Below are 14,245 nucleotides of genomic sequence, written 5' to 3' on the forward strand. Positions count from 1 at the left end.
GAGAATATTTTTGTGAAGAATCATAGCTGGCCAGTGGCAACTGGACTTTGCTGTTGCCCTCTACCTGACACAATGGGATTCTCTAAGTGTTCCTCCTAAGGTCCTGAGGGCCTTGTAAGAGTATTCCTGTGGTTATTTTGGCATCAAACTAAGGCGCCTATTAGGATGGCGGACGGACCTGCGTCCGTCCGCCACCCCCGAGTTGGAGGGACCGTCCACAGGGGCAGCGGCGGTCCCTCCGGTGGAATTAGGATGTGACCGTCACCCTGGCGGGCACATCCCGTATATTTAACTTTGCGGCGGGTGCTCCAAAAGCAGCACCCGCCGCAAAGTTAAATATGCATGCTGTGCATTTGCATGCACAAAGCGGCAGGCACCATGCGGTGCCTGCGGCATTGTGCATGCAAATGCAGGGGGGTACCATAGGTACTCCCCATGTGCACCCCCACTCCCTTTTCAGCCTGGGGGGCCGCAACGGGCCCCCAAAGAAAAGACCGTATGCCTTTCCGTGGCGGCATTGCCTCCACAGATAGGCATGTCCTGAAGCACGTCCTATTATGGCTGGCGGTGTCTGATAGACACCGCCACCATATTAGAGCTTTCCGCCACGGTCGGAAGCCGACCGCGGTGGAAAAGCAGCGGACTGTCTTCCCGTCCGCCGATGACCCCCCAGCCATCCTAATGTGGGGGGGGGTCTTTTCATTCACCGCAGTGGTGAATCCGCATCCTCCGGGCCGGCGGTGGCTTCCACCGGCCCGGAGGATGCGGTTTTACCGCACTCCTAATCGAGCCCTAAGTTTGGGAACTTTTCAAACTTTTTCCACAGAGCTTAAAGAGGACCATACACAAAAAGTATCCGACTGCCAGTTGAAGGGCGCTAAATTGAATTGCAGGTTTTCCCCACTTGCAGAAGTCTTTTTCTTTTTCATTTGGGACTTAGACTTCTGGAGCTTCCTTACGTCTAAGCCCTAATCGAGTCAATTAACTTTGTGTAACTGACCCATACTCGAATACAGTCAGCCTCAAATTGCAGCTAGGCCCAGGTCTACTGTGGCCATTGACTTTCATTGTTCTTTTGCACTTGTTGGCACTATTTGTACTTGAAATTGTAAAAATTCATATCTCTGGTTCCCATTATTGGAGTTTTCATTCTTTTGGTGTCATTTGGTCCTTACATATTTTTGTTTTTCTAAATTGTAATGGGGTTTGTATTGTGTTGGGTGGTCCACTTTTCAACTGTTTTGGTTCTTCTAAATATTTTACACATGTTCTCCAAGTTAAGCTTCTGTGCTCTGCTACATAGCTACGAGGGGTGAGCTCAGGTTAAAATCACTGAAACCTTTGACTGAAACTAACAAGATAGTGACATTATTACTTGTCCAATCCATCCCAACGAATAAACTACTTTCTCTCAGAAACCTCTGTGTTTTGCCTTAGCTCTTGTAAAGACTGTACAATCTATGGCTGATTTACATTAAGGGATCTCCATTTCTGACCCAAGCTAATAGATTTCTTCCCCCACACTCACCTTATTTCTTCATCTTACCAGTACCAGACAGTACATCATAATCACATAATGATAATATTGACAGTGTTTGTAGCACACAGCGCATCTCTAACAATAGCTAATTCCTTTCAATTTAATCAAGCTCAATTTATGGATTTGGAAAAGTAGAAAGTCTAAATCCATCTAACTGTGATTTATGCTTTGTAGGCTACTGATTCCTGTAGCAAGAGTCATTCTTTGAGCTATTGAGTTTTATGCCTGTCATATATGCAGTCTGTCACCCTACATTCTTAAACTTTTCTTTCTTCTCGATCAATCATGTTTATTGGTTTAGCTTTACAAAAAAGCCACACAATAGAAACATAGAGTATAAGTATGAGTAAAAAAACAAAAGTTGTTAAATCACACTGGTTCATTTCCCCTCCCAGGCATAGAAAAGTAGAAATGCAGATCTCGCTCAGAAATTAAACTATTTAAAAGGGACTTATGAAACCTTGTAAATGACAAGATAAAAGTGCTGCGTGCAGTGCAAATGTTGTCTGGATAAAATAGCCTACTAATAAATAGTTCATAAATAAATATGAAAGCTATATAGCATATTAAAAAGGATATTAGCCTAAATTGTACAACAGTGCAACAGTGCAGAATACAAGTAGTTGAAGAAAGTTACTTATCTTTGCAATAAATAAAGTAATAATACATGCGGTTACCAAGAAACGTTTCCTTCCAGCAATCTGCTAAAGCAATTTGTGTCAATAGCTGCAATTTATAGAAAATAAAAAATAAAAGTAATCCAGTGTCCGACTCGTACACCAATCAGATTCAACATAGGGCTATAAAAGCTAAAGGAAAAAAGATGTCAGTACTCCTTGCTCATAATATTAAGAAATTGTCCTCTCTCTCTATTGCCTGTGTCATAGCCGGTTGTCTTCTTTTCCAATTGATTTATTTATGTGAAGCTACGGCCTGGTAGATCTCCCGGTGGTCTGTTCTGTAACACGGTAAGAACATATCCTTACAGCTCCTTGTACTATATATTAAAAACAAGGGGCGGAGATAAGTTCTTCTCTTAATTTCACACAGTAATAAAGCTTGTAAACTAGCTCTAATGGATAATAGCACTGCAAACATTTATTTTTAGCTCTCATATGTAAATTTATGCATAATGTTTATCTTTCTAATGTTCATATCAGGTATAAAATTGAATGAGTTAAGGAGAAGATTCAAAACAAAGGTGTCTGGAAAGTGGTTTACTTGTAATATTTGCAATCTAAAATGTATTAATTACTCTCAGTAAAGTGTTTTACTACATACAGACACAAATGAGAGCATTCCCAAAAAGTTGATGTTGTTGATGGAAGTAAGTACTTGAATAATTTGTTATTTATTTTTAATTTCATTTTAGGTTTCTTTGTCTGGTTCATCAGCTGATTCCTTTAGAAATTATCCAGTCATCAACTCAAATGACCTCAAACCTAACTCTGGCGGAGAAAAAGATATTACACAAACTCTCGTGCATTTGTTGAAGCACTTGATTCTGACCATAGAACAAAACAAGAACTGTGCCTTATCACTTGAATCTGCAGAAGGTGGATCAACCAAAGGTAATCATTTTTAAACCAACATAACATTTTCAGGCGCAGAATCACACATTTGGCTATTTGATGACAACGGTCCACACTTCTCAGAGTACCAGAACTTCTGGAAATTCCAGTTGACATGTTACAAATGGTTTCAACTGTGCACATATTTTCCTTTTTGAATTTTTTCATGTAAGGGTGAGGGTCCCTTTAGTGTCCCCCATCAAAGCTATATATTACAAATATGATTTTAAATCTGACATATTGCTTTATAGCGGGGTCCCAAAGGCACCCTTCCCTCATGAGTTGAAAGTATAAACAAATGTACATTTTTAAATGTTGTCACTGAGATAGTGGTCCTCAGGGCTTGGTCTGCTGACCCCAGTGCAGCACTGAGGTCAGGAAAACCTGCCGGGATCACAAATCACTGGCATGTGCTGCTGGAACCATATTGGACCATTTGCAGGGCTTTTGAACCCAGTACTGGATAAGCGGACCCTCAGGAGTTACAACATCGATCCTCAATACTCAAATAAATAAATATCAAATAAAGGCCGGTCTCCACTGGGTCTCAGGAAGATCTAGGTCCAGTGGCTTGGCCACCTATGTATATTTGGGAGCAGTGTTTGGTCTTAGGCCAGGCCCTGCATTTAGCCTGCACAGCGCTGAAGACCGCGCTTAGTGGTCACTGGCTACTCATGCTTGGGCAAAGGGCCTTGATGCCAGTCTCCACTGCACATAGCTGATGGCCATATGTGGCGGGTGTCAGCCATCCGTAGAGGGTTGAGTTCATTGACCATTTCATTTCAATATGGTTTGCATGGCTATTAAATGGTTTATGATTGTGCCGATAACTATAAATTGTGAATTTCAAAGGATTTTGAATTTAATTTGTAATAAAAACTGTACCTTTTTACATTGGGTTCTGCCCCTTCAGTACATCTGAGTTTTTGTTTTTCTGTTCACCCGGTTTTCTGACTTTTTACTGTGGATGAGTCTCACCGCTAGTGTCTCACCCACAGTAATCACATGGCAAAGGACCACGCATGTTTACTGCCAGTGTCTGCTTTTTAGGATTAGGGGAGACTAATATCGAGCACAGCCTGGTAACAGTGCACAGGTAGCCTGGCCCAATGCAGACTCTGCAGGATTAGGTATTTACCTGGGATAGGCCTTGCAAGGGTAGTGTACACTAATAGGGAAAGTCAGCATGCTTTACTGTTTTACCTGTAGTGGCACCCTATTATATAAATACAGAGAGAACTGCCCTTCTTAGTGTGTAGTTCCACTCCTACTTGGCCTACAGAAACCATTGACTTCTAGAATTGGAGTGTAACCTGTGCGAGAAAACCAAATATGCAACTCCCAAAATGATATCTGTACACTTATGACTCATCCAGAGTTTTCATAATTCCCTGGCTCAGCTCAGGATCAGAGCCCAGGCCTCGTGTCACCATGCTGTGCCCAGTTAATTACATTTTCTTGAGAAGCAAGAAAGAAGGCTGCCTCACACAAAAGGAGAAATTAGCAGTACTTCTCCCAGCTACTGAGGAGGAAAGGGGTGGGGCAGAATAATCTTCATCTCTCACTCAGCTGTCACACTGTACCAGGGATGAGCCTGCACCCAAGCCAACTGAAAAAAGGAGAGTGCCTAGACATCTTGAGCCAACCCAGAGGGGTGCCCTCTTTGAAATTCCAGTGTGCAAGTCACTGTCAGTGATGTCAGTGAGGCGTGAAGCTGAGACCACAGGAGCTGATGTAAACAGTGGCTCAATGATGATGCTATCTTGGACTGTCCCAGCATTCAGCAGTGTTGAGACAGGGGTGGAGAGGTTATGTGGCACCCAAGGAATGGATGGGGGTGCCTGCCTTCTGGAACCGACCTCTCCTCTTTGAAAACTCCTGCACCAGGGTGAGATGCTCTTTTGCCTGTGGACTTTTCTTACTTTGCTGCTGACCCCTGGAACCACCATGGAGAACTGAAAGGACAAACCCCCTGATCCCCACCAAGGACTCTGCCCAGTTGACCACAGGACTAGTTGGTCTCCCCAAGGGAGAGTGAGGCTGGCCCCCTTACACCTCCTGAGGACCAGTTAGGGGATATCCCTGGACTTGACTGCACCCAGAAGTAAGAATCATCAGAAGAGCTGGTGCAGGGAACCAGTAAGATCAGTTTTTTAAGACCTGCACCGCTTTGGAGGTCATAAGGGTTGCGGCAACTGCCAATGCTTACCACCTGGAGTGAAACGAGCCCAGATCATCAAAATTGACCTGGCAGGGGCCAAGTTAAGCCATTTTAAAGTATGGCCACCTTTGACCTTTTGCTCTGTGATGAAATGTGTGCTATTCGTTGCCATTTCACTTCTTATCCCTGGGGTCGGCCAGGGCCTAGGGGTCGGGTTAATTACATTGAGACAGGGACGGGGCATGCGTAGGGCCACCTCCCTGGCTCATGACCCAGGGACCCATCCCCAGGGCTGTTAATATTTTTTTTAAATGGGGACTGGAACTAATCCCAGGCCCACCGAAGGACAGGAGTTCAGGAGGGAGCGCTGCTGCACCCTCCCAATCGCGGTGGGCCTGCTCCGCTACCCATGACCTTGTCTGGGGGAGCTGCGCCCACCACACACAAAGAGATCCCTGCCTGCAGGAGTGAGCAGAGGAGAGGAGCTGATGGCTCCAACGGACAGCAAAAGAGATGCTTCTCATGCAAGGAGCTGGCAGGGACAAATAGGGGTGGGCTTTCTAAATAAGCTGCTCCCACAAAGGAAGAATGCAGCAGTAGTCTTCAAACTTTTTTATGCCCTCCCCCGCCCCAAGTGAAAAAGGAACATTGTCTGTCCCACTCCAAATTTTTCACAATTATTCTAATAAATTGGCAATGTTTAAATATGTCCACACTTATTTCAACATTGCACTTAAAATATGTTACTGTTTTAAAATTGCAATCAAAGTCATGATGCCAAGCATACTATTTTGGTCAGGCAGGCCTTACTAACGTGTGAAAGTATCCACAGTGTGATTATTGGGGGTGGGGTAGGGGTAGGTTTTGAAGAGTGTTTGGAGTCCCTTCCCTTTTTACACATACTCCCTTACAAATGACAAAGCATGTTAGTAATGGCCCATTACAGAGAGGTTTACTGCTGCTCATTTTCTTCAGCTTAAAACGAAGCCCTGTTTCAGAATAATGCTTCCTTTAGTCAGAGCCTGATACCATCTCGGGATCATGTGAGGCCTCCCTAGGGGGACCCACCCCCAGTTAGAATACCTCATGCATTAGGGGGTGCTATAGTTGGACGGGGCACCCCCTGACAAAAAGAAAACAAAAGAAAAAGCAGCAGGCTCTCCTGGCTCATCTGGGGAGCTGACACTGCAACATTCACTACACTGGCACAAATCGCCCCATAATGCTTTGTAGGGTCTTGTTGTTTTGCCCACATATTGGCCCATATCTTCCTTTCTGGTGGACCGAATATGGCAGGCCCACCACCAATCAACTCAGGAGGATGCCCCATTTCTCCTCCGTGGATCTTGTGAGTCCTCACCCTAAGCTGGGGGATTCCAAATGTATCAGCTCCCTGGATTCTCTTAGCATTTTTATGTGGGCTAGGTGTATGGTTACATGCATTTATTAGGGCTGAAATGTCTACAGGTGGTTATAAACAGTACATTTATTAAAATGTTGTCTGGGAGTCAAGTGTGTGATTGCAATGCAATGTTTACCCAATGTGTATCCTCTGGGGGCTGTTTTTACAATTGCAGTTTGGTGTTAAATATATTAAAAAAACACACAGACTCAGGCCTTATTCACTTGAAATGCTTTACTGATTCACCATAATGAGTATGCGGCAGTACAAATAAAAAAAACTACCAACAAACCTTTCATGATCTCAATCATTGCTTGTGTTTAAAATTCAAGCGATTTAAATGTAGAGATAGCAATAACAAATAGTGGCATGTTCATTAAAAAACCATAGTGTATGCAGAAAGTAATACTAACAGGATTCTCATTTAATCACAGGCGCTTAAAAGGCATTTGATATCATCCACTGGGGTGAAAATCCCAAACAATATGAATAGGGGAAGGGCCATCTTCCAAAAATGTGCATTGAAACACAATTCTAAAGCAGTAACCGAAACTGACATTGAACAACAAACCATTGAAAACGATGCTTTTGCTGTGTGAAATAGCGTTGAAATAAGTGTGATTCAATTGTTAAAGAGTAACAGAGGTTATTCATTTTGATAGAGGATGTCTGGACTAGTTGCAACGTTGCATATCTTGCAACCTGCTTGAAACCCAGCTGCAACACTTGAATATATAATCATCTGTACTGGTTAAATCATTCTGTTTCAAACACATTAATTCCTGGTTCACATATAGCGCTTAACAACATAGCTATAGCTGCGTTAAATACTATTGATATTCAGTGTTACTATTACCTTTGTGAGTATGATTGTACTCAATATATTGTCATTAGAAGGCTGCAAGAATTAGACCTGCTGGAATGTGAATCTGTGATCTGGTCATTACACCAGATATCAGACGGTTTGGTGCTAACTTATAAGAGCCCTACGTTACTTTTGCACCACGTAAAGTTGTACGTGCATGATGCAGGGCTCTCATAAAGATTTATTTAGCCACCCAAAGCCATCCTGTGTGGTTGTGAGTGCACCATAAATCATGAATAAGGCGATGCAGCGCAAATCGCTGCGTCGCCTCACTCTGCACCCCGGAGGCGTTGCGTAGGCATTGCATTGGGTTTTCCCAAGCAACACCCATGGAATTTGACAGTGCCCGTAATTTACAAAGTGATGTGAACCTGGGCAAGCATCAAATCCGTATGCCTCCCAAGATAAGGCATAACCAGGAGAAATATATTTATTTCTATTTTTCTTTTCTGCTTTCCATTTGCAGCACACGTGCAAAGAGAAAAATGCTTTGTAGGATTGTTTTCTGTGTGGGAAGGTGCCCCTTCCTGCGCAAAAACAATTCTGCATGCAACTGAGGCACACTTGCACCACGTGTCAAGGGTGTTTTGTTGATGCCAGGCTGCCAAAAGGGTGCCAGTACAAGAAGAAAGGACAGGAATGCACAGTATTATTTAAATACAGTACAATCCTTCTCTTTCACTTTGGCGTAGGGCAGCTCAACAAGTGGCTTGCTGCACTGCCCTACGCCAAAATGCCATACATTAGGCCCTTAGAGTTTAACTCACTGAGCCATTGTACAGATGTACAAGTGAAAGAGATATACAAACAACACTGTACAATGTGATGTCCAGTGCACCACTGCTACATGATCATACCACCTTCTCCAGCACGTGTTGGATTCTGTGGCTTCGTGTCATCCAAACCCCACACACCATAATGGTAACGTATAACAACTCATATTGGAGATTTTCCTGCTAAACAAAAAATGTCAACTCTGAAGCTTTCTGCTGCTTCTTCAGTTTAGGTTTCCACTATAAAAAACACCTACCACATTTTAAAATTCAAAACATGTATGATGGTTGTTAGACCTGGCACCATTGGCGTGAGTCTTCCTTCCATTTTTTGCCTCATGTATTTTTGCTGGTGTCAGATGCTTTGGGCACTGTGCCACTGCTATTCAATGCCACAGTGCAAGTGCTCCCTACTGTAAATTGACGAATTAATCAGTGGTTCCATGTTTGGCTATTTGGTTTACTTGTCAGACCCTAGTGGAGTGCACTGAGTGTGCCCAGGGCATGTAAATCCAAATGCTGCTGGTGGGCCTGCAGCACTGGTTGTGCCACCCACAGAAGCAGCCTTGTAAAATGTGTCTAAAGTCTGCCATTGCAGAGCCTGCGTGCAGTCTGGTACTGTCATGCTGACTGAATAAGTACACCCACTTGCCAGTCCCTAAACCTTCCCTTTTCTTCATTTGAGTTATCCCTGTGGTAGGCCCAAGGGCAGGGCGCATTGTAAGTATAAGGTAGGGCAACCCTGATGTGTGTGGCATGTCCTCATAGTGAATTACAGCCATTTTCTTTTTTCACTATTGCAAGGCCTCAGTTCTCCATAGGCCAGAATGGGCTGTTAGATTATTACATGTTTACGATCCTAACTGTCTCAGAGAACATGGTAGAAATTCGGGTTTAGTATTCCTGAACTCAGAATGATAAAATACATCTTTTAGTGAAGTTGGTTTTAACATTCTGTGTTTGCAAATACCACTTTTAGAAAGTGGGTATTTGCTTGTCTAACCTTTTAAGCCTTCCTCTGCTAGGTTGTGTATTCCTTTGTCTGGTTATGTGAGTGATAGGGCATGGGGTATTCCAAGAGACAGGATGAGTGAGCCCAGTGGTGAATAGAGAGATCTGCATCTAGATGGGAGGGAGGAGTTGCACCTGAACCTTGAATAGGGCTGTGCCTGCCTTCCACAATGCTGGCTCCACCTCCTGGGGAGTGGCTGATGTCTCTACCCTGCACACTGAAAGAAGAGAAGGAGTCCTGTAAACAAAGTGATCCAGGACTGTACTCGCCTTCCACAATGCTGGCTCCACCTCCTGTGGGATGTCTGATGTTTCTGCCATGCACTGTGAAAGGAAAGGAGAAGTCTGGTAAACAGAGTGCTTCAGAACTGGTGTGGACTGGGCAAAGGCCCCTCTCCCCTCAGAGAACAAAGGATTTGGGGGTATAAATATTGGGTCCCTGATCCCATGAAATTAGATCACTTTGGACGACAAGAAGAAACCTTTACTGAGGAGAGGAACCTTAAGAAACTGAGGAGAGACTATTCCCAACTGAAGTGCTGCTTGGGGGAGTGGCCTGCAGTGGTTGCCTTACTGCCAAAGGAAAGGAACTTAGTGTACTTTGCTTACAACTCGCGAAGGATCTCAAAGGGCTTGGAAAAGAGCTTGCCTCCTGCTGAAGTCTCAGGGACAACAGACTTCACCCCCCAGCTCCCTAGAGTTATTTTGGAAGTGCCTGCTGCTGTTTTGGGCCTTCTGAGGAACTGCGTGTCGCAAGGAGCTGGAAGCGAGAAGAAGCGTGTCGCCGTCACTGTGCCTGCCGTCGCAACTCCGAAGTAGGTTGCCGCCGCTGGAACTGTCGCACTGCACCGCATCGGAGAGAAGCATGCCGCAACGAAGATAAAGCGTGCCGCCGTCGCTGCTGCTGCTGTCGCAACTCCGAAGAAGGGTGTCGCCGCTGTAGCTGTTGCATTTCACTGCATCGAGAGAAGAGTCTCGCAACGAGGTTGGAGCGTGTTGCCGTTGCTGTGCCTGCCGTTGCAACTCCAAGGGAGGGTGTCGTCACTGGAACTGTCACACTGCGCTGCATCGAAGAAAAGCACCTTGCATCCCTGAGAAGCGCAACACCGTTGGAACTGCTGCCGACGCATCGTGGATGTCGCCGCTCTAGTAGTCTCATCGTGCAGAAGCTTCACGCATCGTGGGAGATGAGTGTCGCAAGTGGAGCTGCTGCCGTCACATCGCGGAACAAGGGTGTCGCCACTGCAGTCCAATAATCGTCTTTATTTCTTTGTACTTGAACTTTTCCGCTTTTCCCTCACTGCGACATTGCTTGTCGTGGAAGCGCAACGCAACCTAAGGTACATTCACGCAAAGTGTCGCATCTCAAGAACTGATCTTAACTAAGCTAAATCTACCATCTTAAAGTAAAAGTATTGTGTATTTTTTTGTTGTTTATGGTCTTGTGGTAACTATATAAAGTATACTTATTTTTTATATAAAAACCTTGTGTGGTGTCCATCTGTAGTTTTGTCACTGGGTTACTGTATGTGGTCACAAATGCTTTACACACTGCCTCTGAGATAAGCCTGTCTGCTCGTGCTGAGCTACCAAGGGGGTGAGCAGGAGTTATTTTAGGAGTATAATCCCCTTATCCTGACTAGAGGCAAGGGTCCCTATTTGTCACAAGTACCTACCTGTGCCAACTAGAGACACCTAAATCTAACAATGGTCTTTTGAGAATTTCTCCAAATGTTAGTTCTGTCCCAGCCTTCATCCATGGTGACCTCTTTTTGCCAGTAGCATGTAGAATAAATTGTACTGCATCAAACCGATTACTCACTTTAGAGAGATGGACAAGAGAACGTTTTATCAACGGATTGGGACATAAAGCGCCTGGTTACGCACTATCTGCTGTTTATTCATATGTATAAGAAGAGGTCTCTGTATATAGACTCAATATTGGCTTATAAAAATTACAAAAGAAAACAAAGTTCTCACCGTAGCTGAACAATATTAAAATGCTGGCTAAGGCAAATTCAATAAAATGTCAGCTGTGACACAGACAGCACAGGCGTGGTATTCAAAACATGAATATCATAGTGAGTGTAGCCGCTGAATTGTATTTACTCATTGGGTAAATCCCTACCAATTCAATACCAAAAGTCAATCTCCTGCATGCAATGGATGTTTAAGTAAGCTGAGGGCTGGTGATTGTGCAAATGTCTACACATGCTTATCAATTCACAGAGAACCCCTGAGGATACACAGACGTTAATTGAGCTTTTGAAGCTGGGGAGTTCATATGGGGGAGTTCTAAAGGGATCAATAGCAAGCTTTTATTTTTCTTCCATTGACTGTTCAGATTTTAAAAAGGGGGTTTCCCAGGCTTCTGCTGAAAGATAAGACAAATTGCTCTCGACTGTTGTATTGGCTTGGATTATGTCAGCTGTCCGAATGATGGATGGTAAACCAGTAATCATTCCAGTGTTACAGCTCATTATGGGATGCAAGTCCTACATAATTTTTAGGAAATAAACAGAAACAGCGCCTTTGCTTTTTGCACCCCACGCACTACTACCCTCACCCTCCATGGTCTCTTTCAGCGGTATCTGAGGAACACACTTACAACGCATACATTAAATTATGTTACAGAGATTAATCACACATGTATTGGGACACCTGGACTCACTAGGACCCATTCTCAGAAAAAACTGAAATCTGCACCACAGCTGTACAGCCGGGAACGCATCCAGCGTTCCGAATTTGAGGTTACCACGAGCACTGGTGCAAACCTGTCACAGCCACAGGATTTCCATGAGTACTCATTGCAAAGCTTTGTGAATTGCCACTTGCTACCATGCAAAGGAGCTTTTGCCGTTTCACACAGAGCCACATTGTGAGCTGTACAGTTATATTTATGTGGAAATGGCACTCTGCAAATTGTACTGGGTGCAGATTCACTCCCTGTGGGATTTTGCACCCAATAACAGTGCATCTGGTATAACCATTTGCTTTTCCCTAATATATTCCATCTGCTAAAGTTGGGGAAAAACATGCTGTAAACAACCTGGTGACCCCTTGCTGTGCATGCCAATCCCTATTTGGCACAAAACGCTGAATTGCCAAGTATCTTGTTGGCCCCACAAGATATTGGTAATGCACAGTCCAATATTACCACTCCATTTTAATCAGGAAACTCATAAAGATGGCCATAGTGTTACGACTGCTCAGGCTAAAAACCCTTCGCAATTGTTTAATATGCAATGAGGACATTGGAAAGTAAGAGGGGACCGATTTATTAGGGGTTACAGGTGGAGTCATGAAGGTCCCTGAGGCAATGAGGAATAACAATGGATTTTAATAGCTACAGTGCCAATACCCGCTGGTAATTTCACATTTTTCCATTCTACTTCACCCAGAGACTCCATAGCAAATCCATTATTTTCTTTTTCCAGCCCAGGATTCACACTTTCCCCTGCAGTATTTGTTTATGTGTTTCTAGATTTGTAAATGCTATACCCCGAAAGTGTGATGATTGGGGATGTTCACAGGTGTTTCATGGACACTCACTGTGCCCCAAAGCCCCCTTTATCCTCTTATCTAGCCAGCAGTTTCCGCTGCTGCCAATATGCAGCGGTAAGGCGGCAGAGCAGCAGCGGCTGGATGGGGTGGGGGTGGGGGAGCTGGTTTGAATTAAAAAAATGCTATTAAAAAAACGTACCTGATCCTGCGGCCACCTATCGGTGCTCCTCTGTTCTCCTGCTGCTCCTGGCAGTTCCTGGGACAGACTCCTCATCCAATCCAGACTCTGCTTTCATAAAATGAGAGCAGTGTGGGATTGGCCTGAGCAGGCTGGTTTGCTGCTCCACTCAGGCATAGAGAGTCTGTGCCATTTCTCCACCTAGCTGTAGCATACAGCCGGGTTAGAGAAATCTAAGTGTGCATGTCTGTTTGGCTGACCTAAGACGGCGAGCCAAACAGACATGCGCACTTAGAAGTGCACATAGCACTCCATTCCTCCTCCCTCCCATGGCCCGGCCCGCCCCTCCCTACACAGGCTTGCTCAGCCAGCAGGTGAAAAATAAAACGACAATAAAATATTATTTTGTTTTTCAGCTGCTGGTTCTGAGTCATTATGGCGATGCTCCTCCACTATTGCAGATGAGCCGCCACTGCTAGCCAATAACCCTGGCTTAGCCATTTCGTAATGTTCACTAGGTAGAAAGTCTTTCGCGTCGGTCGATTTCCGCACGGCTATCCTTATTCTATGTATATGAAATTTTCCATTTCTGTGTCGAAATCCTCTTTTTTATGCTCAATGTGACATCTATGATCATTAAAAAAAAACTTGTGAATTGGGCACAATAAGCTTTATAAAGTTCTTGGAGTGTGCAAAATGAAACTTCACATCGCCGTCACACCCACCAGCAATGATGATTTTCGAATGCAAATTATTCTGGCTTAACACAACTCATACATTATGGAAATGTCATATCCAAAATAACAGGAAATCTGCAATTGGTGCAGCATTGCATTCATACTCTTGAAAGCTTTGTGAATTCTAAAGTGGCAAATCTAGACTGGATTTATATTTTGGAGGGTGACCCGTTTTGCTGCCAGGGCGACAGAGTAAATTATTCAGTTGCCATCACGGGTGTGCTGCCCACCAAATTTAGAAATGTCTCCTGGCCCAGTGGGCATTTCAAACATTGAGAGGAACTGTGTTCAGGCTGACTCCTGCCAATGCATTTTAAGGTTCCAGTCCATCAAGGAGGGGGTTTGTCAAAGAGCCAGGTTTTGAGGTTTTTTGCGAAGATGGGGAGCGATGTTATCTGTCTGAGGTGGAGCGGAAGGTCGTTCCATGCTCTGGCCGGGAGCGGAAGGAGAAGGAGCGGCCTCCCGATCTGGTCTTTCTGGTGGCAGGGGACCACGGCGTAGGA

At 44.4% G+C, this 14,245-nt stretch overlaps 1 protein-coding gene across 1 annotated transcript in view; it reads left to right on the forward strand.

The window, feature by feature from the left end:
* The window catches only part of LOC147732664 (uncharacterized), a 188,278-nt gene that overhangs the window by 8,778 nt on the left and 165,255 nt on the right, over positions 1–14,245 (forward strand). The window contains exon 3 of the mRNA XM_086954300.1: positions 2,913–3,111. Coding sequence (XP_086810426.1) covers positions 2,913–3,111 — 199 coding nt within the window. The remainder of the gene's footprint in view (positions 1–2,912; positions 3,112–14,245) is intronic.

The sequence above is a fragment of the Lissotriton vulgaris genome, chromosome 2_1, assembly GCF_964263255.1.
Source record: "Lissotriton vulgaris chromosome 2_1, aLisVul1.2, whole genome shotgun sequence".
NCBI classification, from domain to species: domain Eukaryota; kingdom Metazoa; phylum Chordata; class Amphibia; order Caudata; family Salamandridae; genus Lissotriton; species Lissotriton vulgaris.